General features: G+C 33.8%; 1 protein-coding gene and 1 pseudogene across 4 annotated transcripts; both read right to left on the bottom strand.

The window, feature by feature from the left end:
• Positions 1-851: 851 nt before the first annotated feature.
• Positions 852-6,585, bottom strand: LOC118029606 (G-type lectin S-receptor-like serine/threonine-protein kinase At4g03230; annotated as a pseudogene).
• Positions 6,586-14,361: 7,776 nt separating this feature from the next.
• On the bottom strand, positions 14,362-17,260 carry LOC118029557 (uncharacterized). 4 transcript variants are annotated; one of them, XM_073406879.1, is made up of 6 exons: positions 17,071-17,260; positions 16,919-16,979; positions 15,986-16,120; positions 15,647-15,834; positions 15,028-15,201; positions 14,362-14,675 (listed from the first exon to the last, which is right to left on the bottom strand). In XM_073406879.1, the coding sequence occupies exons 2-6, from the start codon at positions 16,977-16,979 to the stop codon at positions 14,589-14,591; spliced, it is 645 nt and encodes a 214-aa protein (XP_073262980.1). In that variant the 5' UTR covers positions 17,071-17,260; the 3' UTR covers positions 14,362-14,588. The 4 variants fall into 4 exon arrangements, with proteins under 4 accessions (XP_073262980.1, XP_034889355.1, XP_073262981.1 ...); XM_035033464.2 differs by having other exon boundaries at positions 15,647-15,871; positions 15,990-16,120; positions 17,071-17,257; XM_073406880.1 differs by having other exon boundaries at positions 15,986-16,093; positions 17,071-17,257.
• Between the last annotated feature and the right edge of the window lie 5,886 nt (positions 17,261-23,146).

Below are 23,146 nucleotides of genomic sequence, written 5' to 3'. Positions count from 1 at the left end.
AGCCTTATAACTCGAGTTGTGAGTTTGAAATGATAACTTGGGTTAACTTAGTTTTTTTGTTCACTTTTAATGAGGTTATCCCAGTGTCATAACTTGTGTCATGCGTTTGACGTGTTAAACCGAGTCACGAGTTTGTGTGTTAACTCGGGTTGAATTGATTCGTTTATTTATATAATTTTTTAATTGATTTTTTTTTCAATTTCATCTTATAACATTTAGTTGATTGGAAATTGAGTTTCATAATTTATTTTGATTAGCTTTTAGTGGAGTTTATCCAGGTCTCATTAACTAAGTTGTGAGTTTAGAAAGTTAACTTGGGTTGATTCAACTTTACCTCCACAAAAACAAATGAGGGATTAATTTCTTCAGCATTTTGCCTGTACAAAAAAATTATAAAAACTTTTTTAAATCTATATATTTTTTATTGATTTTTTCTCGTTATTTTCCACTATATTGTATTTGATTAGGGCTTGTTAAAACACTTTCATAATGTGTATGTCAACGAGGGTAGAACTAGCTTGACATGTATGGCTAAGCCTTAAGTCTTGTATGTGCATCAGAATGTTGGTTCCACGGCATGTCCTGCACAATACAGCTGCTTCCATTGTCACACTTCCATGCCAAACATTATTCTGGCTTTTATGTAATCTCAATACAAATTATTTGATCAGAAATGAATGACAAATTTTTAAGACAAATGAATGGCTCTGAGTTAATGGACAAGATAGACAAAAACAGCAGATTTTATATTGGAAAAGTGCGTCAAACCCTGCTAGATTGATATAACCCCTTCCCCCAATTATCTTCCTTGCTCTAACGTATTTGTTAAATCGACGTATGAATCTGCCTTGCTAGAAGAAAGAAAGCAGTGTGAAGAGGGATCTGCTTGCTGCAAATGCTGGTTTCTTAGGAGTTGGTAGAGATGCAGTGTCACTTTCAAGCATGAAAACTACGTTTGACATGGTGGGACGATCCCATTGATGTTCTTGCACACATAAGAGGCCAACATTCACACACCTCACAAATTCATTTGCGTCACAAGTTTCGCATAATGCTCGGTCCATCAAATCCAGTACCTTTTCCTCTCTCCACAACCTCCATGCCTGTGACAAAGTTTAAAAATCAAAATTATTAAATGGTAGAAGAAGAAAAGGAGGCTAGCTGTGGCTTTGAAAATTTCCATTGCTTACATAAGCTAAAAGGCTAAAATTTTGATCAGACTTGTAAAATGCAGCATTTCTTTTTCCACTGAGAATTTCAAGTACAACCACACCGAAGCTAAAGACATCAGACTTCGTTGAGAAATCCCCATCCATTGCATACTCCGGTGCCATGTAGCCGCTGCATGACAGGTGAGTTTGTATCAAGTTAGATGACACAGAAATGTAATCAACATTTGATGTATAATAGAACTTACTAAGTCCCAACAACTCTCTGTGTGTTTGCCTCTGTTTGTTGGCCTCTTAAGATCCTTGCCAGGCCGAAATCAGAAATTTTGGGGTTCATCTCCTCATCTAAGAGGACATTGCTTGTTTTCAAGTCTCTGTGAATGATCTTCAGCCTTGAATCTTGGTGAAGATAAAGCAGTCCTCGAGCGATTCCCATGATAATGTTAAAGCGCAGTTCCCAATTTAATAACACGCACAGCGTCCGATCTTGTATGGTTTCAATTTCCATTGAGAGCATAAAGTTAGCAATCATCTTAAATTATCTGTTAATTTCCTATCAGTATAGAAAAATGTTTAGCAGTGAAGTTTAGAGAGGCTAACCAAATATGAAGACATCCAAGCTCTTGTTTGGCATGTATTCATAGAGTAACATTTTCTCACATCCTTCTGCACAGTATCCCAAAAGTCTGACAAGATTACGATGTTGAAGTTTGACGATCAATGTAATTTCATTCTTGAATTCCTCCAAGCCTTGCCCTGAATCATAAGAAAGTCTTTTATAGCTATTTCCTGGCCTCCCGGTAACTTTCCCTGAACAAAAATCAATACACAGAATGTAAGAATAAACTCCAGTACTGTAGGAAACAGCATGGTCATTTACCTTGTAAACAGGCCCAAAACCCCCTTGTCCTAGCTTGTTTGCACCCGAGAAGTTATCTGTAGCAGCTAGTATGCATTCCATGTCAAAAAACGGTACATCTATGCCTTTCTTATCATCTACAGTGTAATGGTCAGCATATATCAAATCCCTGGGTCGTCTCTCAGTGTCATTCAAGTGAAATGCTGCATTCCCCTGATTGTTTTCTCTGTTTTCTGAGTTGAAGGCAATTTCAAGAGTTAATCACTTGCTGAGTTTGCATCGAAAAATATTCTTATTTTATCAAAAGAATAAAGATTGAACTGTTGGCATATTGAATACCTCGACCGGTAAACTTCGTTGATCTTCGCAAATTATACAGAAAGAAGGAAGCACATAGGATGATTACAGAAGCTGCAATAACTCCAAGTAAAACCAGATATAATGACCTCCTTTTCTTTGTAGATGCTGCATGTTAATTAGAGAAATTACTGCTATAAGCTATTATAATTGAGGCAGCAGGTTAGCTATATTCTTTAATAAATTATATAGTTGCACAAATTTATGGAAAGACTAACAAACAAGCCATTATTACTTGTCAGAAGTGGCAAATATTACTGTCCTAGCAGCATTGTCTGAATTGCTTGCTTACAAAGAAATCTAGATATAAATCACTTAAAATGTTATTGTCAGAATACCTGAAATGCAATTGACCGTTTTGGGATCCCACCAAAAGGATTTATTGCAAAGGCACCTTTTCATCCCATCTCTTGCAGGACTGCAGGTTGAATGCGGCCAGTCATTGCATTCCTCGAGTGAGTTACAGACTGGTTCAGATGGATCAGTCCACCCGATATCAACTTCAGAAAATCCTGTATCGTCAAATGAAGAACCTATTCTACAATTTCTACTATTACGACGGTTAGCGTCGCATCTTCCAATTACATGAAATGGCCAGTACAGGATGCGCTGCGTATAGTTTCCCATCGACTCGATAGCTTTAAAATCTGCATCTCCAAGTTGTATTGAAAAAATTTGCAACTCTTCATCAATGCCAGTTACACGATAGTAGGCACCAGAAACAGGTACCTCAAACGTAAGCTCGCTGGAAACCTGTCAAACATTTGCAATAAACTGGAGAGCCTTTTTTGTCACAGCTACTAAATGGGCTGCAATGACCATAGAAATCACAGTAAAGTTTAGGCCACAGCCACATAGAAAACCATTGACTGTTTTTCTCCTCCCATATCAGAGCCTCAAGTCGCCCATTTGGGACTAGTGTGATCCTTACTATAGCAGAGATATCTGAGATACTGTAAGAAAGATAAATATCATCACCCTCTAGCTTTACAGTAATGTAATAAGCAAAAGGTAGCCATCGGGATAACTTCGTTAATGACATAGAATTGCTGTAGACATTGGTTCGGCTATAAGGAACATGATCCTTCCATATGAAAAACTGCAGAGGTCTCGTCGTATCCTGTCAAAGAACCATCTCAACCCAAAAGTTTAAGTTGTTAGGTGAGGTCTCAAGATATGATTTATATTATTTTCTAACATACCCCCTCAAGTGAAAGCCCTTTGGACTTGAAACTTGCACAGGCCCATATTACCTTGTGCTTAATTTTATCAAATAAATAGGGATTGTGAGATTCGAACTCGTGACCACTAGGTCATCAAGGCTCTGATACCATGTCAAAGAATCATCTCAACCCAAAAGCTTAAGCTGTTAGGTAATGTCCCAGGATATGATTTATATTATTCTCTAACATATCCAAACCGAGAGAGAATAATCCTGGTTGTGGATCTTCAGCGTCTATCCAAGACGCAAGCTGCCTTCTTTGACCAGTTTTGCGATTATTGCCAACTTTCATACTAGGCAAGAACGTATCTGACGGATTGTCGCACTCGACATCGCGGCGGCCCTAAAAATTTCTTTAAATCTTTGGAAAGAACAGATTTCTGGCATCCTGTTCTTTGATGGGAATATTCTTTGTTTAAGGAGTCGCCACCTAGTATTATGGTCACTAGGAACCCTAACTAGTCTACAGAGATTCTATGGTTCGGGACTGGTTATGTAAAAGAAAAGATATTATCACCCCTTAAACGTCCTGCCTGAGGCTAGCTGCATTGCTAGTTTCGTCTTAAATTGCTAAATGTTTATTTTTTTTTATGTTATGAAAATTTGCTTACAATATTCCTGACTCTGGCGCCAGTGAATATTAACTACGAATATTTCCAACTCTGGCGTTGATAAATATTACGTAGCTAAAAAAAAAAATTAAATTAGTATATTTTTTTATACAAACAAAATAAATTTATTTTTATGCATGTACAATTTTTTTTTGTTCAACAAAAATAAAATACAATGAATAATATAAATTTAAACCGGTATTTTTATTACTGACTCTAGCGTTAGTGAATAAACCAATAAATTTATATTATTATTATTTTTTTCTTGCTAAATAAAAATAAAATACAATGAATAATATAAATTTAAACCGGTATTTTTATTCCCGACTCTGGCATTAGTGAATAAACCAATTAAATTTATATTATTATTTTTTCCATGCATACACATTTTTTTATTTTAAATACAATAAATAATATAAATTTAAAACCGGTATTTTTATTCCTGACTCTGGCGTCAATGAATAAACCAATAGATTTATATTATTTTTTTCTTGCTAGATAAAAATAAAATACAATGAATAATATAAATTTAAACCGGTGTTTTTATTCCTGACTCTGGCGTCAGTGAATAAACTAATAAATTTATATTATATTTTTTTTTTATGCATACACATTTTTATTTTTATTTTTCTGCTTTTTTATTTATTTTTATTTTTTTGGGCTGGGCCCAGCCCGGTCACTGGCCCAAACCAGTGACCTGGCTGGGCAAAAATCAAAGGAAATTAGGAAAAGCATGCATGAACAGATAGAGGAATTAAGAGAAATGAATTAAAATCCAAAGTAAACAGTAATCGGTGAATTAAAATGAAAAGCGGGAAGGAGAAGTTTACTTACCTGGTAGCTCCGAAAACAACGAAGGCAGCAGCAACAATGGTTCTGGTCACAGTGGCTTTCTTCGACTTATGTTCTTCCCTTCTGCATGTATCCTCTTTTCCTTTTATGCTTCTTCATTCTGCTGCCTCTAGTTCTGGAGGCTAGTTGCTGAGGACTGTGAAGATGACGGTCAACACCGGTTCTCGTCCCTGCGCTTTCGTCCGATGGGCTGAGTTTGCGTCTCCTTTGCTCCTGGTTTTAGATTCTGTCACCTTCAGTTCTGAGATGAAGGGACAAAGGCGATGGCGGGGCTGCTCCTCGTCTCTGTGTCGTTCCTCTGCTTTTCTCTCCCCTCAGTTTTTCATTCCCAATCTCCTGCGTCTTCTGCCTCCTTCTTTCTCCCCAGTTTTTTAGTTTCTTTTCGCTGGTTCTGTGATCCCCATGTTCGTGTTCCAGTGTCTTCGTTCTCCTGTTTCTGGGTTTCTTGGTCCGCTGCCTCTGGGTATTTGTTTCAGTTTTCTTCTCGGTTCCTTCTTCCAACCCCTTTTGTTGCTCTTTTCCTTGGATTTTATAAAGCCAGAGATCATGATAATATGTGAGCCACGTTCCCACGATTTGCAGTTGCAGATCTCCCTCCTGCTGAAACGGTCTTGAGTGACGAAGAAGGTGGAGCATTTGAACTGGAAATGACAACTTTCTTTTTGGACCTTGGACTTTGGAAAGTTTTGTAATTAAGCCCCTAGTTAAATTGTAATTAGACCCCTGCATTTCAGAGAATTTTACAAAACAGTCCCTAGATGTTAATTTCTTGCAAACTTTACCAGATTCAGCCCTATACTTTGATAATTTTTCAATTAAACCCCTGATTTCATTAATTAAATTAATTCCAATCTTAATCAAGTCTAAAACTTGTCAATTCTGCAATTAAAACCTTGATTGAATTAATTAAATTAATTTCAAAGTTTAATTAAACCCTAAAAACTTCCAATTATATTGCCCTTAACCCAAATTTTAATTTATTCTTCATTTATTTCATTTTACTTGTTTTTTCATCACTTTTTTTACAAAATAAAATAATTAGATAAAAGTGTCAAAAATTGAGTTATGACACGGATGATCAAAGCTCTGCCACAGGATGGTTTCCCCACTTCTCAATAAAAAGTTTCCACTATCCATGAGGACACCCATCATGCTATTTATAGCTGAATGAGCAATCTTTACATTAGATGACCAAACAATTCTCCCTGTTGCATCCAGAACCACTAGATTTCCATCGACCCCGAGTGCGAAAGTTCCTAGAGAATCAGTAGGGGATTCTCTATTCGCAACCCAGACAACAGATTTCTTCTGAATTTTGTTATACCAAATGCCGAGATAGTGCCTTGGAGTTGAATTTCCCACACTAAAGAAACCTAGAGCAAAAGTTCCACTAGCAGAAATTATGGATTGATTTGCACTGACATAGCTGCCTGAAACTATAATCCCTTCACCTGCACCGATTGGCAATAGAGAAACTGAGATTGACATTAAAAGCAGCAAAACAGAGAACCCCATTATCTATTTGTGAGGCTGAAAGAAAGATATCTGCAATTAATGACTAGAAAGGCTTCCCATCCATATATGATCCGCAGCAGTCATCTGAAGTTGGATATGGTGGATTATGAGCCCTACATCAAATAAAAATCTAGCCATCATTAGAAATTAAAGGCCTGTAAGGAAAATGCCAAATGACGTCAATTTTTGCAGGCCATTGGTTTACGAGAACTTTCATTTGAAGAATTAGGGGCCCGTGGGGCAATGCATGAATGGACGGTGGGAGCAGTCTTTTCATCTTTCTTTGGCCCTCATATGTCTCCACTTCTAGCTCGTTTTACATGCATCTTAGTTCCCAGACATGGAATAATAGCATGTTTAGCTTCCAGGCAAATAGAATAGGACAAAATGGATGCAAATTACGTACTGGCAATCCAATCCTGATAAAATCAACCATGTGGTGCAGTAAACTAAGAACATAAATCAAAAGGAAAATGTTTCTTTACATATAAGCGACTCTTGAAACCATATAAAGAAAATAATTAATTTTGGTAATGCGTGACCTGACTGATAATAGTAGAAGAAAATATCACCACCGAAAAGAAAAAGAAGAATTACATGAGGCTAACTAAACGGTTACTTAATAAAGAGAAGATCCAATGGGCTGAGCCCAGCCCATAAAATAAAATAACAAATTGTCTCACTGAGAACTGACTAGTCTGATTAGAGATTTCAAAGTTGATTTATTAGAAAAAAATTTAATAATATTATTAAAATAATTATCTTGAACAATTTTTTGCCATATTTTATTTTTAAAATTGACCCATGTCGCAGCATTAGCCGGCCTATAAACCAGTAATTGCTAAGACAATACCCAACCCCAGCTACATGTGTATCATCTTTCTTTATTGGGAAACTCAATATTCATAAAATCAGAAAAAATAAAAATAAAATAAAAATTTTAAAGTATAATAATAATAAACACATTATTGACGTATCAAACTAATTATCGAGAACTAACCACACCATCTATCATTCAATTTTCCTTTCATGAGCTGACCTTATTGAAAGAGATATTTTTTCTTCCATATTATTAATTATGGAAACCCAAGGGAGCGCACCCACCCCGCAATGCATTTGAGGGTACTCGAGAATGTAATATTAATTAGTTTTTGAAAAGATGATTGAAATTCAAGAATAAAGAAGTTTATTGCAAAAAGGAATTACAATCATGGAGTTGTTAGTACAAACATGCAATGAAGATTCTTGATAGAAAAACATATATATTTTTTGTTCTTTTTGGTTTTTTAGGCTATGAAAACTATTGTCTGTTGATTAATTACAAGCCTATATATAATTACAAGTCTCCTGATTATCAATTTATTGGTTAAAAACCTACTAGTTTTTATCCTATTTGTTGCTATTCAATTTTTTACTCATTTTTTTTTAAAAAATTTTGAAAAATCTAAAATAAATAAATAAAAAATAACAAAAATCCAAAAAAAAATATGTTTTTGTTAATATATTTGTATTGTTTTTAATATTTTCAGCACTGTCTCAAAAGAATTTAAATTTTTAAAGATTTTTTAATTCATTTAAATTTTTATGTATCATTTTTAAAATTATTAATTCTTATAATTGAATCGATATTGATATTGATAATTTTCAAAAAAATATAAAAATATAAGAAAAATCAAATTTTATATAAAAAAAAAGTTCAACATTTTTGCTTCCAACATATACACAGGAGGCAACTTTCATAATCTCTTTTCAGATTCTTTCCAATTACATTTCCTTTTAAGAAAAACAAAAAAAACCAAAACAGTGCCGTTTTGAACCCATTAAAAAATCATTTTAAAATTTATGATTTCTTGTGTAAATGTTTAATGACATTTTGATTAATATTAATTTGTATTTTTTTTTATTGTAAAAATACAAAAATCGATATTAAAATACTTCAATTTTTTATCAAAATATTTTGACTGGTTTTCATAAAAATATTATATTTTCATACAAAGAAACTTTCGGAAAAAAAAAAACCCATATGTTTCAGCATGTAGCTTGATTTAATAACTAGTTTGTTTAAAGTCATAAGGACTATGTCAATATTTTAAAAAAAATCAAAAAATCATTTTGTTTTTTCTTTTAATATTAAGGATTACGTGTTTATATGTAAAGGGTAGTCTCAATATTAAAAAGATAGTATTTTTATTGATGTTAGAATGGTTATGTTTTACCCAATGAAACAAGAATCTCTTTACCAAGAAGAACTTTTCTTTAACCTTAGATTAGCCACTAATTAGAAAGCAAAAGACCTTAGTTTTTTATCGGACAATAAAACAATGCAGCTTATCTTAGGTCGGACGTATTTGGGGTGCTAATATTTTTTTTAACGCAACCAGTTTTTGTACCCGATCTTTGAAACCAGTTGGGGTTTCTGGTAACCAAAATACTAGGTGGCGCATGACTTTTATCGCATTTTTTACTGATAAAAAACAAGAGTTCCTTGTCTTTCTATTTGCCAAAATAGATACACACAATACACATATGAGAGAGTGGACAATCGCTGCGACAACGCTTACGTGCGATACTATTGGTTACAAATCCACTCAATCTATGAGTCTACAAGGTTATCAACATATCTACTTGATTAAAAAAAAAAATGGAAGATTCTATGAATTTGGTCGAATTGCAAAGCAATTGCTGTTTTTGATGATGTTGCTGATTTGGTTAGCATGCACGTTAAATGTGTTCTTTTCCATATCATTCTTCTTTTAAATAAGGAATTTGAGAGTAAATGGCTGATAAACGCTATTTTAATTCCATACCATTCTTTATTTTAAAGATCTGAGAGTAAATGGATTTCTTTTACCTTCTCTTATATCCTCACTGCATCTGATAACTACCATCTTTCATCGAAGCATATATGAAAACAACCTGTTACTTATTATATAAGTAACTTCGGCTCATTTTTCCTTTCACAGACTTCATTTCTTCTTAATTAATTTTTATGTATAACAGGTACTCGGGATTTTTAAAGGTGATCCGGTTGCTTTTATAGTCAAGGAAGTTTTTTATTTTTACTTTGACTTACATTTACAGAGATGTATTGAATGTTTTTAAATACACCAATTCAATACAAAAAATATACAGGAAAAAATATTTAAATACCCTTCACCGTAGAATAAAAATAAAAATATTTGGAGGTCTTTACTGGTTAGTCTTAATAAGAGCATGAAGATTTAAGACTCGGTTTGTGACCCTTAATTCGTTGGCCTATAATGAATTCGGCTTAGGCCCTAATAATAATTTTAAACTTGATATACTTATCAAAATATATATATATATATATTTTAAAAACTTACCTAAACTTCTAATCTTATTATTATGTGGAAGGAGTTGTTGAAGAGTTCACAAGCGGAACCTTATAAGTTATAAGTTAGTTTTTGAGGAGGAGAATAGTCCAAGTTTGCTAACAGGCAGACCTTACAGTCAGGGCTTGAACACAAGACCTAACATATGTGAAGGAATATAAATGAAATGGGAAATGATTCATTCCATGAAAACACTCGAAGTCGCGAATCTTAAGAGGAAAAAAAAAAACATATAAAGCACACTGGAAATTTAATCTTTTTTTTTTATCAGAAATTAAAAGTAGAAGAAAAAACCTACTAGATTCTCTTCAATACACCATCCTTTATTGTGATTGACAAGCCATAATTTATGATTACAAAAACTTTAATCCAACTATAGAAATATGATAATAGAATTGAAACTGCTAACGTTTGGATTAAAATGGTGTTTTGGAATGAAATTTAACCAACCTGTTTTTTTGTTAAAATTTAAATTTTTTTCTTCAAATTAATTTTTTAGTGTTTTAGAATCGATTTGATGTGGTGATGTCAAAAATAAATTTTTGAAAAAAATATAAATAAAATTATTTTGATATATTTTCAAACAAAAAACACTTTAAAAGATAACCATTACCACACCCTTAAATACACTTTGAATAAGCTCTCATTTAATGTCAAGAACAATTGAAGGATAATTAAGCATATCAACGACATAAAAGGACATAATTAACTTATTGAAAACGAAATTCAATTAAAAAAATTTGTAAAAATATAAGGACTAACAGAGTCGTAAGCATGAGAAAGAATAGTCATATAAGAACAAATGCAATAAAAACGCGATGATCTCTCCTAAGTTGTTGAAAAGCTTATTTCTTTACGTATACCAAACTAATATAAAAGCAATATTAAAACTCCTCTTTAAAACCATATAAATCATAGTTGTAAAATCTAGATTAACCTAGTAGATCAACTTGAAATGAAACTAACCTGGAGCCTAAACCGGTCCGAATTGAAGAAAAAAATAACTCAACTAACTAGGTCAAAAATTTGAGTTGACTAGAGCCTAATCGAATAGAAACCTGATCTTTAATTTGTTGATTTTTTTGAAAAGCAATTGATCAAAACTCAAAAAAAAAAAAAATTGATCAAACCTTGTATGGGACTCACCAAATAGAATATTTAAATACCCTTCACCGTAGAATAAAAATAAAAATATTTGGAGGTCTTTACTGGTTAGTCTTAATAGGAGCATGAAGATTTAAGACCCGGTTTGTGACCCTTAATTTGTTGGCCTATAGTGAAAAAGTAAAAATTATTTTGATATATTTTCAAATAAAAAATACTTTAAAAAGTAACCATTACCACACCTCTAAATACTCCTTGAATAAGCTCTCATTTAATGTTAAGGACAAATGAAGGGATAATTAAGCATATCAATGACATACAAGGACATAATTAACTAATTGAAAACAAGATTCAATTAAAAATTCGGTAAAAATATAAGGACTAACAGAGTTGTAAGCATGAGAAAGAATAGTCATATAAGAACAAATGCAATAAAAACATGATAATCTCTCCTAAGTTGTTGAAAAGCTTATTTCTTTACGTATACCAAACTCATATAAAAGCAATATTAAAACTCTTTAAAATCATATAAATTATAGTTGTAAAATCCTGATTAACCTAGTCAGTCTGAACCAGTCCGAGTTAAAGAAAAAAAAAAACCTCAACCAACTAGGTCAAGAATTTGAGTTCACCATAGCCTAATCGAATAGAAACCTAATCTTTAATTTGTTGATTTTTTTGAAAAACAATTGATCAAACCTTGTATGGGACTCACCAAAAAAAATAATAAAAATTAGTTTTTATATTTGAGTTTTATATATAATTAAATTTTATCCCATCTCAATCACAACCATAACCACAACCATTAAAACAAACACCATAAAATAAGATTACATAATAGAGAGAATATCCAATAGGCTGAGCGCAGCCTATACGATAAAATACCACATTGTCTCACAAAGAAGGTGTCCTTCTTGCAATTATTCATGCCTCTCAGTCCAGTTTTAGGTCTTAGGGAATCCAAACTCGAAAATATAAAATAAGGGTTTAGTAGTTCAAAATGTTTACCCCTGTTACATATGCCTTGCCGAGTTAGGCCATTTGGGATGCGAAGTGGACGTCAGAGTTGTCGAAGTTGCTGGTGGCCTGAGCAGGGGCAGGTGTCCCCACGGGGTTGTTCTGTGAACAATATTGTTCATAGAACAGTTAGAATATTGATAGGATGACAGATTAATAAGAAGAAAAGGAGAATACTAGGATTTTATTAAAAAAATATTGAAAATTTATCTTAATTTTAAAACTTCAACTACTGTGTAAGGCTTAAAAACATCAATTTCTTGTTGGCAAATTGTTGCTGGTTGACTTACCAACATCAATTTGAGGGGGAATGTTACCATATATGTATACAATTAGGACTCTTAATATTAACTATCAAAGATTATCTTATCATAGACTCCTGGTATAGTAAAATAACCTTCTATGTAAACTCCTTGTATGGCAAAACAACTTGCAATGTATAAAAGGCTCCTTGTTGCCGAGTGCAGAGGGGGGAGGCTAAAACGTTAATAAATTGATTAACTCTTTTGGTACTCTAGTTTTGAGCTTGAATATATTATCAAGGTTATGTGTATAAATTGTTAATTTTCCTATAAAAATGGTCCACTAACCTTGTTTTTGGTATCTGTTTGACTTGGAATATTCATAATTGAAAAAATAGCTAATAAACCAATTACAATGATATTATAATTAGCTTAGGTCACCAATACAAATCAAAACGGTCATACAACAAATACATCGTGCTAGTACTCAAAACATGTTTTACTAGAGAGAAATATAATATTGTGTACAACAAATGAGGTGTTATCATTTTTCAAAGAGTCATGCTACCATATTCTTATCTTCTGAATTATTTGTGATATGTGCTTATTAAAAAGAGATAAAAGAGGTATATGATATTTAGTTATGTGTTTTCATATGCTAATCTTAATTGTATTTTTGTTAAATAAATAATTGAAAAAAATATTCATAACATTCTATAGTTTGGTTGAAGTTGTATTTGCCTACCAAGTTTTAAAAATTAAACTTTTCATTCTTGATTAATATAAATTTTTAAATTGGATAAAAAACCAAGCTATCCTATATTTTAAAAAGTCAAACAAAAAAAAAATTAAAATTTCCTCTCCTCCAAATATAATTCTCTCTTCAAAATCCCTAAAACAATCTCAAATTGAAGCATGGGAAGAACCCTCAAGTTTTGAATCATGTCTTTGAATCTCCACAAAGCCCAAGTTTAATTTATTAATCTCAAATTAATATCCTCTCTAAGTGTATCTACGCTCCCTAGAAATCCAATAAATATCAATCATCCAACCATTGTTGCAAAATCAAACGGGCTTCCTCCCTTTTTCATCCGGACTTGGATCGATGAATTAATTATGTAATTGAATCAAGCGGTTAGGCAATTCAAGGACTTCGTTTGGGTTTGAAGAGCTAGTCAAAAGGCAACAAATGGGTTTCGCATGAAACCCAGGCATAATAATTAAAGAGCTTAGCTTGAGCTGAAACAGTGAGAGAAATCAAGGATTATTCAACAGATGGGATGCTTAAAACATTTCCTTAATAGAATATTTAAATACCCTTCACCGTAGAATAAAAATAAAAATATTTGGAGGTCTTTACTGGTTAGTCTTAATAGGAGCATGAAGATTTAAGACCCGGTTTGTGACCCTTAATTTGTTGGCCTATAGTGAAAAGTAAAAATTATTTTGATATATTTTCAAATAAAAAATACTTTAAAAAGTAACCATTACCACACCTCTAAATACTCCTTGAATAAGCTCTCATTTAATGTTAAAGACAAATGAAGGGATAATTAAGCATATCAATGACATACAAGGACATAATTAACTAATTGAAAACAAGATTCAATTAAAAATTCAGTAAAAATATAAGGACTAACAGAGTTGTAAGCATGAGAAAGAATAGTCATATAAGAACAAATGCAATAAAAACATGATAATCTCTCCTAAGTTGTTGAAAAGCTTATTTCTTTACGTATACCAAACTAATATAAAAGCAATATTAAAACTCTTTAAAATCATATAAATTATAGTTGTAAAATCCTGATTAACTTAGTCAGTCTGAACCAGTCCGAGTTAAAGAAAAAAAAAAAAAACTCAACCAACTAGGTCAAGAATTTGAGTTCACCATAGCCTAATCGAATAGAAACCTAATCTTTAATTTGTTGATTTTTTTGAAAAACAATTGATCAAACCTTGTATGGGACTCACCAAAAAAATAATAAAAATTAGTTTTTATATTTGAGTTTTATATATAATTAAATTTTATCCCATCTCAATCACAACCATAACCACAACCATTAAAACAAACACCATAAAATAAGATTACATAATAGAGAGAATATCCAATAGGCTGAGCGCAGCCTATACGATAAAATACCACATTGTCTCACAAAGAAGGTGTCCTTCTTGCAATTATTCATGCCTCTCAGTCCAGTTTTAGGTCTTAGGGAATCCAAACTCGAAAATATAAAATAAGGGTTTAGTAGTTCAAAATGTTTACCCCTGTTACATATGCCTTGCCGAGTTAGGCCATTTGGGATGCGAAGTGGACGTCAGAGTTGTCGAAGTTGCTGGTGGCCTGAGCAGGGGCAGGTGTCCCCACGGGGTTGTTCTGTGAACAATATTGTTCATAGAACAGTTAGAATATTGATAGGATGACAGATTAATAAGAAGAAAAGGAGAATACTAGGATTTTATTAAAAAAATATTGAAAATTTATCTTAATTTTAAAACTTCAACTACTGTGTAAGGCTTAAAAACTAATTTTATATTGAGTCATAACCAAGTTTGAAACCTACACAACACCATAGTAAAAAGAAAAGTCTAATAAGCATCTCTATGCAGAAATTTAAACCTGTTGATGAGACCCAGCTCTTTTGAACTTTCTACTGCATCCCCTCAAATGATTTTATATGATAGAATGTACTTAAATAAAGAAATGAGAGCTTTTAGTGCTGCATTACCATCTCTCCGGCGTTCTCAAGCAAATATTCCACGTCTATGCCCCACGGGCCGCACACCCCCATCTGCCGTTCATGTTCCTCTTTCAAGGCATTAAACTTTCTGTCGCGCTCCTGCAATTCCTGTGCATGTTCCGCTTTCAAGGCACTCATCTTTTCCTCACCTGAGGCAGTCAACTGCAGCCAAAAGTGCATGTGTTGACGAAGTTAATGGATATTATATGAGACAAGATGTAATTAGCCTTCTTTTGAGGAGTGTGTACTAATCATCTACATCTGCTTTCAGAGAGATCATGTACGCAAATTTTCTAGTTAAAGTTTGTATTTGTAAGCATGAGAGTCATAAAGTTTACTCATCAATAATGTATACAAATATAATTTACTATGAAAAGGTTCCCATATTTAAACCAAATGGAATCGTAACAGCATTTCACGGTGCGGCACAAGAGACATATATAAATACATGGAATTCAATCATGTATAAATTTGATCTAAAAATTAATCAATCCAATTTTTCGTCTTAAATTTTTAGATATAGAGTTATGATTTTTACACATATATATATACTCTTCCTAAGTTTTGTGAAAAGATCAGTTTATAGTGTATGAAGAGAAAATACCACCTTCTCTAGTTCAAGTATAGAATCACTTTGACTCTTTTGCACGCTCTTCAGGTTGAAATTTTCTTCTCTAGTTTCCTTCAAGTTTTCGTCAGTTTTCTCCAGAAACTTTCTCAACTCAAATACTTGTCCTTCAAGGTGGGAATTGCTTTTCTTAAGTTCTTCCATCTCTGCCTTCAAATTGTCAATCTCTGCAGCCTTAGATTGAAACAATTTTTCAATCTCTGCCTTCAAATTAGATAGGAAAAGAAATGAATATAAGTTATGTACGAGGGAAATTAAGAAAAATAAAGAAAATCACCACAAAGGAGTACTAGAGAGGGGTAATATTTGGCTGGCTACTTACCTTCTTTCTCTCACGGTAATCTTTGTCGATCTCCGATTTGGATTTCTTCCCAGCTCTAGATGATGATGGTTGAACAGAACCTCGGCGCCGCTTATGACCAGAGCCTGCGTGTTTGAACGTGTATACATGAGCTGCTTTGGGGGCAGGCATCCATGAACACTATTACAGTTAACATCTTTCCTTCTTTTTCAATTGTATTCCTGATTTAATCCCTAACTAAGGTTATCTGTACAAATTGTTTTCCTGTAAAAATGGTCCACTAACCTTGTTTTTTGTATCTGTTTGACTTGGAATTATAATTGAAAAAATAGCTAAGTAAACCAATTACAATGATATTATAATATATAGCTTAGGTCACCAATATAAATCAATTGCAATTAATATCCTCTCTAAGAGTAAGTGTATCTACGCTCCCTACAAATCCAATATATATCAATCATCCACCCATTGTTGCAAAATCAAACGGGCTTCCTCCCTTTTTCATCCGGACTTGGATCGATGAATTAATTATCTAATTGAATAAAGCGGATTAGGCAATTCAAGGACTTTGATTGGTTTTGCAGAGCTAGTCAAAAGGCAACAAATCCAATATATACCCAGGCATAATTATATAGAACTTAGCTTGAGCTGAAACAGTGAGAGAAATCAAAGATTATTCAACAGATCGGATGCTTAAAACATTTCCTTATTATATATCCATCCATCCAACTAGATCTAACCATGCATCTATGTATTTAGCCAAAAAAAACACGAGAACATATATCATTCATCTCCGAGAGATTTTAAATAGGTGAAGTCTCAAAATCATGAAAGATTGAATGAATTTTTATTTTATAATATAGTCCTATAATATAGTCTCGAAATTATGAAAGATTAAATGGTTTTATAAAATGTAAACTATTAATTATAATCACAATTATTTGACTTACCGTTTTTTTCTTGTGGATCCTTAGCCGAATTGGAATCCTCCTTACCCAAGTTGCCTTCCATCTACCAAATCAAGAAAGAAGAGTACTGTTAAACTTTACTCTAAACAGAAAAAAATCTATGCATAAGAACAAAAAAGGAAATAATTTCAAACCTCATCGAGTATATAATTTCAAAGTGTTTTTTTCTTCTCTTTCGGGAAGGGGATTATGGATTTGAGTGAGGGAGAGTTGACTCTTAATATGTAACAACATTAGGGAAAATTCCATCGAACATTTGATATGCGAAATTAATCGATATCTAAAGTAATCGTCCTTTTAACGTTCAATGTCGCGAGAGAGAGAGAGAAATCGAAGATAATATTTGCGTAGACCCACTCACAAAGTAAATGGATGGTGTACATGTACTCCTACCCCACATAGTTTGATAATTACTAATATTATCCCTATAGTTCCTGTAACTTTGTAAGTGAGACCCAAATATGTGGTTTTATATATATATATATATATATTACCATTTCATTTTTTATTAAATAATAAATAATAATAATATAATGGATACCCAAAAAGTTATACATAAAATATAAATAACTAAATTTTTTATCTGATATGTAATGGATATGATATAGATATATATAAAAAATTGACTTATAGATATTCATTGTCATCCCTAAAGAAAATAAAAACCAAAAAGCTCACTCTTGTCTTTCTATTTATTCTCTTATTTCCCCCTCAAATCCTCATGAATGCTTCAAAAAAAAAAAAAAAAAACCTTAAAGATCCAAAACAACCAATTAAAAACAGGTTTCATCATTTCATGGAAACTTTTTTGAAAAGTTGAAGGGTAATATTTGAAAATTAAAAATACAAGGATATAAGTGGAATGTTGATGAATTTATAAGGGCATACTTAATTCCAGCGTCCTTGTTAAGTGTTTTCTATATATATATATATATATATATATATATAATTGTTGCAATGAGAGATGCTTAGGGATTGGCTATTGATACGAGGCACTGTCGAACCTAGCTAGTTAAATGGGGATGATGTTGGTATTTGAATGGGGAAGAAGGCTGAATTTTTAAGGTAGAAAATATGGATTTTAATGGCTTATTTGTAATTGAAAAATTTAGGTCTGTTAATTGGGATGATTATGCTGTTAACTCAGGCGTTGATCATGATAAGACACCTATTATAGATGTTAACAACCAAAGCTCAATCAATACAAACAGTAGAGCTGGAATCCCTTCTATTAGAGACTTGGTATCTGGCATAATTATTGTAGAGTGGTGACCTTTATAATTAATGTTCCTCTTTTAAATATTGAAGTTATTTATTTGTATTAGATAAATTGAAATGGCTTTGATGAAATGATTTTCATGTTTATTGATATTGAAGCTGCCTTTTCGATCCCATCTGTAATGGAATTATTGTTTGAAGAACTATTGTTTCAATAGAGTTAATTTCATAAGTATTCTAAATGGACGAATAAGGTATAAGCTTGATAGGAAAAAAATAACGCTAGATAAATAATTTCTAATTTAAATTAATAATTATTTAAATTTTAAAAAGTAATTAACGTATGAATTTAATATATATATATATATATATATATATATATATATATTTTTGAACAATAGCAACTAGATGTTGGTCAAGAAAGCATACGAAAACCACGGTGCTATTAGGTAAGTATCAATAAAAAAAATTATATTATTATAAATTTTTATTTTTTTATTTCCTTATTTTATTTCTATTTAATAAATTTATGTATCAAGTTACTGTTAGGATACTGACATGCAAACCCGACAAGACAAAAGACTAAAATGAGAAATGAGACACACAAGAATTTACGTGGTTCACCCAATTAGGCTACGTCCACGGGCAAGTATAGAAGGATTTTACTAAGTAATGTGGGAATTACAATCTCTCTTTTATAATAGGAGAACAACTAAGAATCTCTCTATTACTAAGAGAAAACACCTCACTTACTCTCTCACAAATACCTCACAATTTTGTGGGATTACTTTCCCTCTTCACTCTCTCTTCTTTCTCTCTTCTTTGGTGTGTATATAGTGCTTGGATGCATTGCCTATTTATAGGCAAGCATCCATGCAAGAACAAGTGGCCAAGTGACCAACTATCTTCACATTCTCCCACTTGAAGACTTTGATGATTTAATCAAGTCTTCACACTTGATCATTTGTGATTCTTCTATCCTTTCAATACTTACCATCTTCATGCTGCTTACGTTTCTGCTAGGCCATAAGAGGATCTGCACCATATATACTTATCAGTGTTGACTGGTTTGGTCAAAGCATCTGCTGGGTTTTCCTTTGTGTGAACCTTCTGAAAATCCACACTTCCATTTTCCACCACTTCGCGAACAAAGTGATACTGAACATCTATATGTTTTGTTCTTGAATGAAACGCTGGATTCCTTGCAATATGCAAAACACTCTGACTATCACAATACAAAAGAATATTCTCTTGTTTGTGCCCGAGCTCCTCCATAAGTTTCTTCATCCATATTGCTTCTTTACAAGCTTGTGTAGCTGCCATGTACTCAGCTTCTGTTGTGGACAACGCGACAACAGTCTGAAGTTTAGAGACCCAACTCACAGCTCCACCTGCAATTATGAACACATAGCCTGTAGTGGATTTTCTTTTCTCAAGGTCGCCAGCAAAATCTGAGTCAACATAACCTCTAACAGTAATTTCTTATCCTCCATAACATAATGCGGCATCTGAGGTACCCTTGATGTATCTCAAGATCCTCTTGATAGTATTCCAATGCTCTCTACCAGGATTTGCCATATATCAACTAGTTGTTCCCACTACTTGTGCAATGTCTGGTCTTGTACATATCATGGCAAACATTAAACTTCCCACTGCTGATGCATACGGTACTCGAGACATCTCCATCCTCTCTGCTTCATTGCTAGGAGACATACTTGAGGATAATTTGAAGTTAATAGGAAGTGGGGTGGAAATTGGCTTACAATCTTGCATGTTGAAGCGTTGCAAGATTTTCTTCAAATAATTCTTCTGAGAAAGCCAAATCTTCCTCTTACTTCTGTCTCGATGAATTTGCATCCCTAGAATCTTGTTTGCTGGTCCCAAGTCCTTCATATCAAATTCCCTAGCCAACTGTGCCTTCAATTCTTGGACTCGTTCTTTGTTGGGGTCGATTACCAACATGTCATCCACGTATAACAACAGAATGATGAAAACATCATTTCCTTCAAACCTCTTGTAATACGTACAATGGTCTGAACTGAGTCTGTTGTACCCAAGGCTAATTATGAAGGAATCAAATCTCTTGTACCAACACCTCGGCGCCTGTTTGAGACCGTATAGAGATTTGTTCAACCTGCAAACCAAGTTCTCCTTGCCTATTTCAGCAAAACCCTCTGGTTGGAGCATATAAATTTCTTCTTCAAGTTCTCCATGAAGAAATGCAGTTTTCACATCTAACTACTCTAAGTGAAGATCAAATATAGCACACATTGCCAAGACTACTCTGATTGTAGTAAGTCATACCACCGGAGAAAATATCTCATTGAATTCTATTCCTTCTTTCTGAGCATATCCTTTCACCACCAATCTTGCACGATACCGCTCCACTTGATCATTGCCATCACGCTTTATCTTGTAAACCCATTTGTTGCCAATGGCCTTTCTTCCTTGTGGTAGCAGAACAAGATCCCAAGTGTTATTCTTGTGCAGAGCTTCAATCTCCTCTTGCATTGCTGTCATCCACATAGATACATCTGTGCTTTTGATAGCCTCATGGAAAGTTGATGGCTCTCCATCTTCTGTTAGAAGACAGTATGCAATGTTGCTCTTAGTAACATATTCTGAGTGCCAAGCCGGTGGTCTTCTTTCACGAGTCGACCGCCGAACTTCTGGAGTTTCAGACTCTATTTGTTCTTGCTCTTCATGCTCTGGTGCAGCTTCAGAAGAAGTATGATTCTGAGTATTTTCCATCTGGACTGTTGTAGTCTCCTTTAAAATGCTATTATGCTCTTCCATTTGCATTTTATCTTCTGCAAATATGACATCTCTGCTGATGACTACCTTGTGGGCAGTGGGATCCCACAAGTGATACCCCTTCACTCCATCAGCATATCCCAAGAATACACATTTTCTGGATTTTGAATCCAGCTTGCTGACTTCTTGAGTATTGTACATCACGTACACAGGACTTCCAAATATATGCAATCGAGAATAATCAGCTGGCTTTCCAGTCCACATCTCCATCGGTGTCTTCAACTCAATTACAGTTGATGGAGATCGATTTATCACATAACAGGCGGTATTGACTGCTTCTGCCCAGAATGACTTTTCTAGACCTGCAGCCTTCAACATTGCTCTTGTTCTTTCCAATAGAGTTCTGTACATCCGCTCTGCCACTCTATTTTGTTGTGGAGTGTATGCCGTTGTGAACTGTCTTTTGATACCTTCATGTTGACAGAACTTATCAAATTCATCACTGATATATTATCCTCCATTGTCAGTCCTCAAACACTTGATCTTCTTTTTAGATTCAAGTTCTACCCGCGCTTTAAAGGTTTTAAAAACTACGAACACATCTACCTTTCTTCTAATCGAATACACCCAACATCTCCTGGAGAAGTCATCTATGAATGATACAAAGTATCTTGCTCCTCCCAAGGATACAACCGGTGCTTGCCAAACATCAGAGTGAATCAGGTCTAAGATGCATTTGCTCTTAGTTGTTGACGTGCCAAACTTCAACTTGTGTTGTTTACTTGTAACACAGTGCTCACAAAAAGGTAAAGTAACCTTTGTAAGCCTAGGGAGTAAATTATGATCAGAGAGAACCTTTAAACCTTTCTCTAACATGTGGCCTAGTTTTTTATGCCAGATCATCGTCTTCTCTTCTGCAGGATTGACTGATGCGATTGATGCTTCTGCCTCATGATGTGTTTCTCCCATTAATACAAACATGTTTGCAACTGTCTTTCTTGCCTTTAAAACCACCAGCGCTCCTTTGACAATTTTCATGATTCCATTGTCTGTTCGAATCTTACAGCCAAGACTATCAAATTGTCCTACGGACAAAAGATTCTTCTTTAAGTCTTTCACATGTCGCACTCCTGAAATAGTACGAATCAAGCCATCATACATCTTCAATTTGATGGTGCCAATGCCAACAATCTTTAAAGCATGATTATCACCCATGAACACTGTGCCTCTAGAGATAGGTTCATATGTATGGAACCAATCTCGTTTAGGGGTCATATGCCATGTTGCTTCTGAATCCATTAGCCAGACCTCAGTGAGCTCTTCTCTATCTATAGAGATTGTTGCTGCTTCACTATATAGAACCTCTCCATCTTCTGAGGTGCTTGCAACACATCCTTGAGGTTTTGATGACTCTGCAGTATTCTCTATACCCTTTTTAAACCAACAATCCCTTTTGAAGTGCCCTTTTCTACCACAATTGTAGCATTTCACAGTCTTCTTACTTCTTGATTTAGACCTCCCCTGCCTTTGACTCCCACTGGAGCCATGCTCCGTTGATCTTCCTCTTGACACCAACAACGCCTCTGCTTGGTTTGCACTGTTTGTCTCATTTGTTTTTGCGCCTATTTTCTTCTTCCAAGATAGTGGCTGCAACATCATCGAAGACTAAATAGTCTGAGAGGATATTATTGGTCAAGTTGATAATGAGTTGATCATACGAATCAGGAAGACTTTGAAGTAGAAGCTCTGCACGTTCATTTTCCTCTATTTGTTGACCCAACGTAGTGAGTTGTGAAAATAGAGTTCTTATTGTGTTGATGTGGTCAGTCACCGACGTGATTTCTGCTATTCGAAGGGTATAAAGTCTCCGCTTTAAGAAAATCTTATTATGCAAAGACTTGGACTCATATAGCTTTGTTAGAGTCTCCTATATCTCCTTAGCTGTTTTCTTCTCCGCCACATTTGATAATACTTCATCAGCTAATGCTAAATGTATGTTAGCAATAGCATTGCCATCCATCTCATTCCATTTTGCATTATCAGTGATCTCCGCGGGCCGATCTCCAATTGCTGCCAAGCAATTGTCTTTCCTCAAGATTGCCTTGATTCTCATTTTCCACAATGAGAAATTGCTCCCCTTGAACCTCTCAATCTCGTACTTTGTTGCCATTTTATTCACCGTGATCTATTCAGCTATCACCGTTTCACAGATTTGTAACGTATATAGAAATAGTATCG

This window comes from Populus alba, chromosome 19 (assembly GCF_005239225.2).
Source record: "Populus alba chromosome 19, ASM523922v2, whole genome shotgun sequence".
NCBI classification, from domain to species: Eukaryota; Viridiplantae; Streptophyta; class Magnoliopsida; order Malpighiales; family Salicaceae; genus Populus; species Populus alba.
Note: the sequence above shows the minus strand (reverse complement) of the source record. Positions and strands in the feature narration are given on the sequence as shown.

What these genes read in the sequence shown, in the direction of transcription:
- LOC118029557 (XM_035033464.2), bottom strand. Translation starts at nt 16,979, where the DNA reads ATGGAAGGCAACTTGGGTAAGGAGGATTCCAATTCGGCTAAGGATCCA. An exon ending in GGATCCACAAGAAAAAAACG is followed by an intron (nt 16,121 to 16,918) that starts GTAAGTCAAATA and finishes CCCCCAAAGCAG; the next exon opens with CTCATGTATACACGTTCAAA. An exon ending in CTATACTTGAACTAGAGAAG is followed by an intron (nt 15,202 to 15,646) that starts GTGGTATTTTCT and finishes TTTTGGCTGCAG; the next exon opens with TTGACTGCCTCAGGTGAGGA.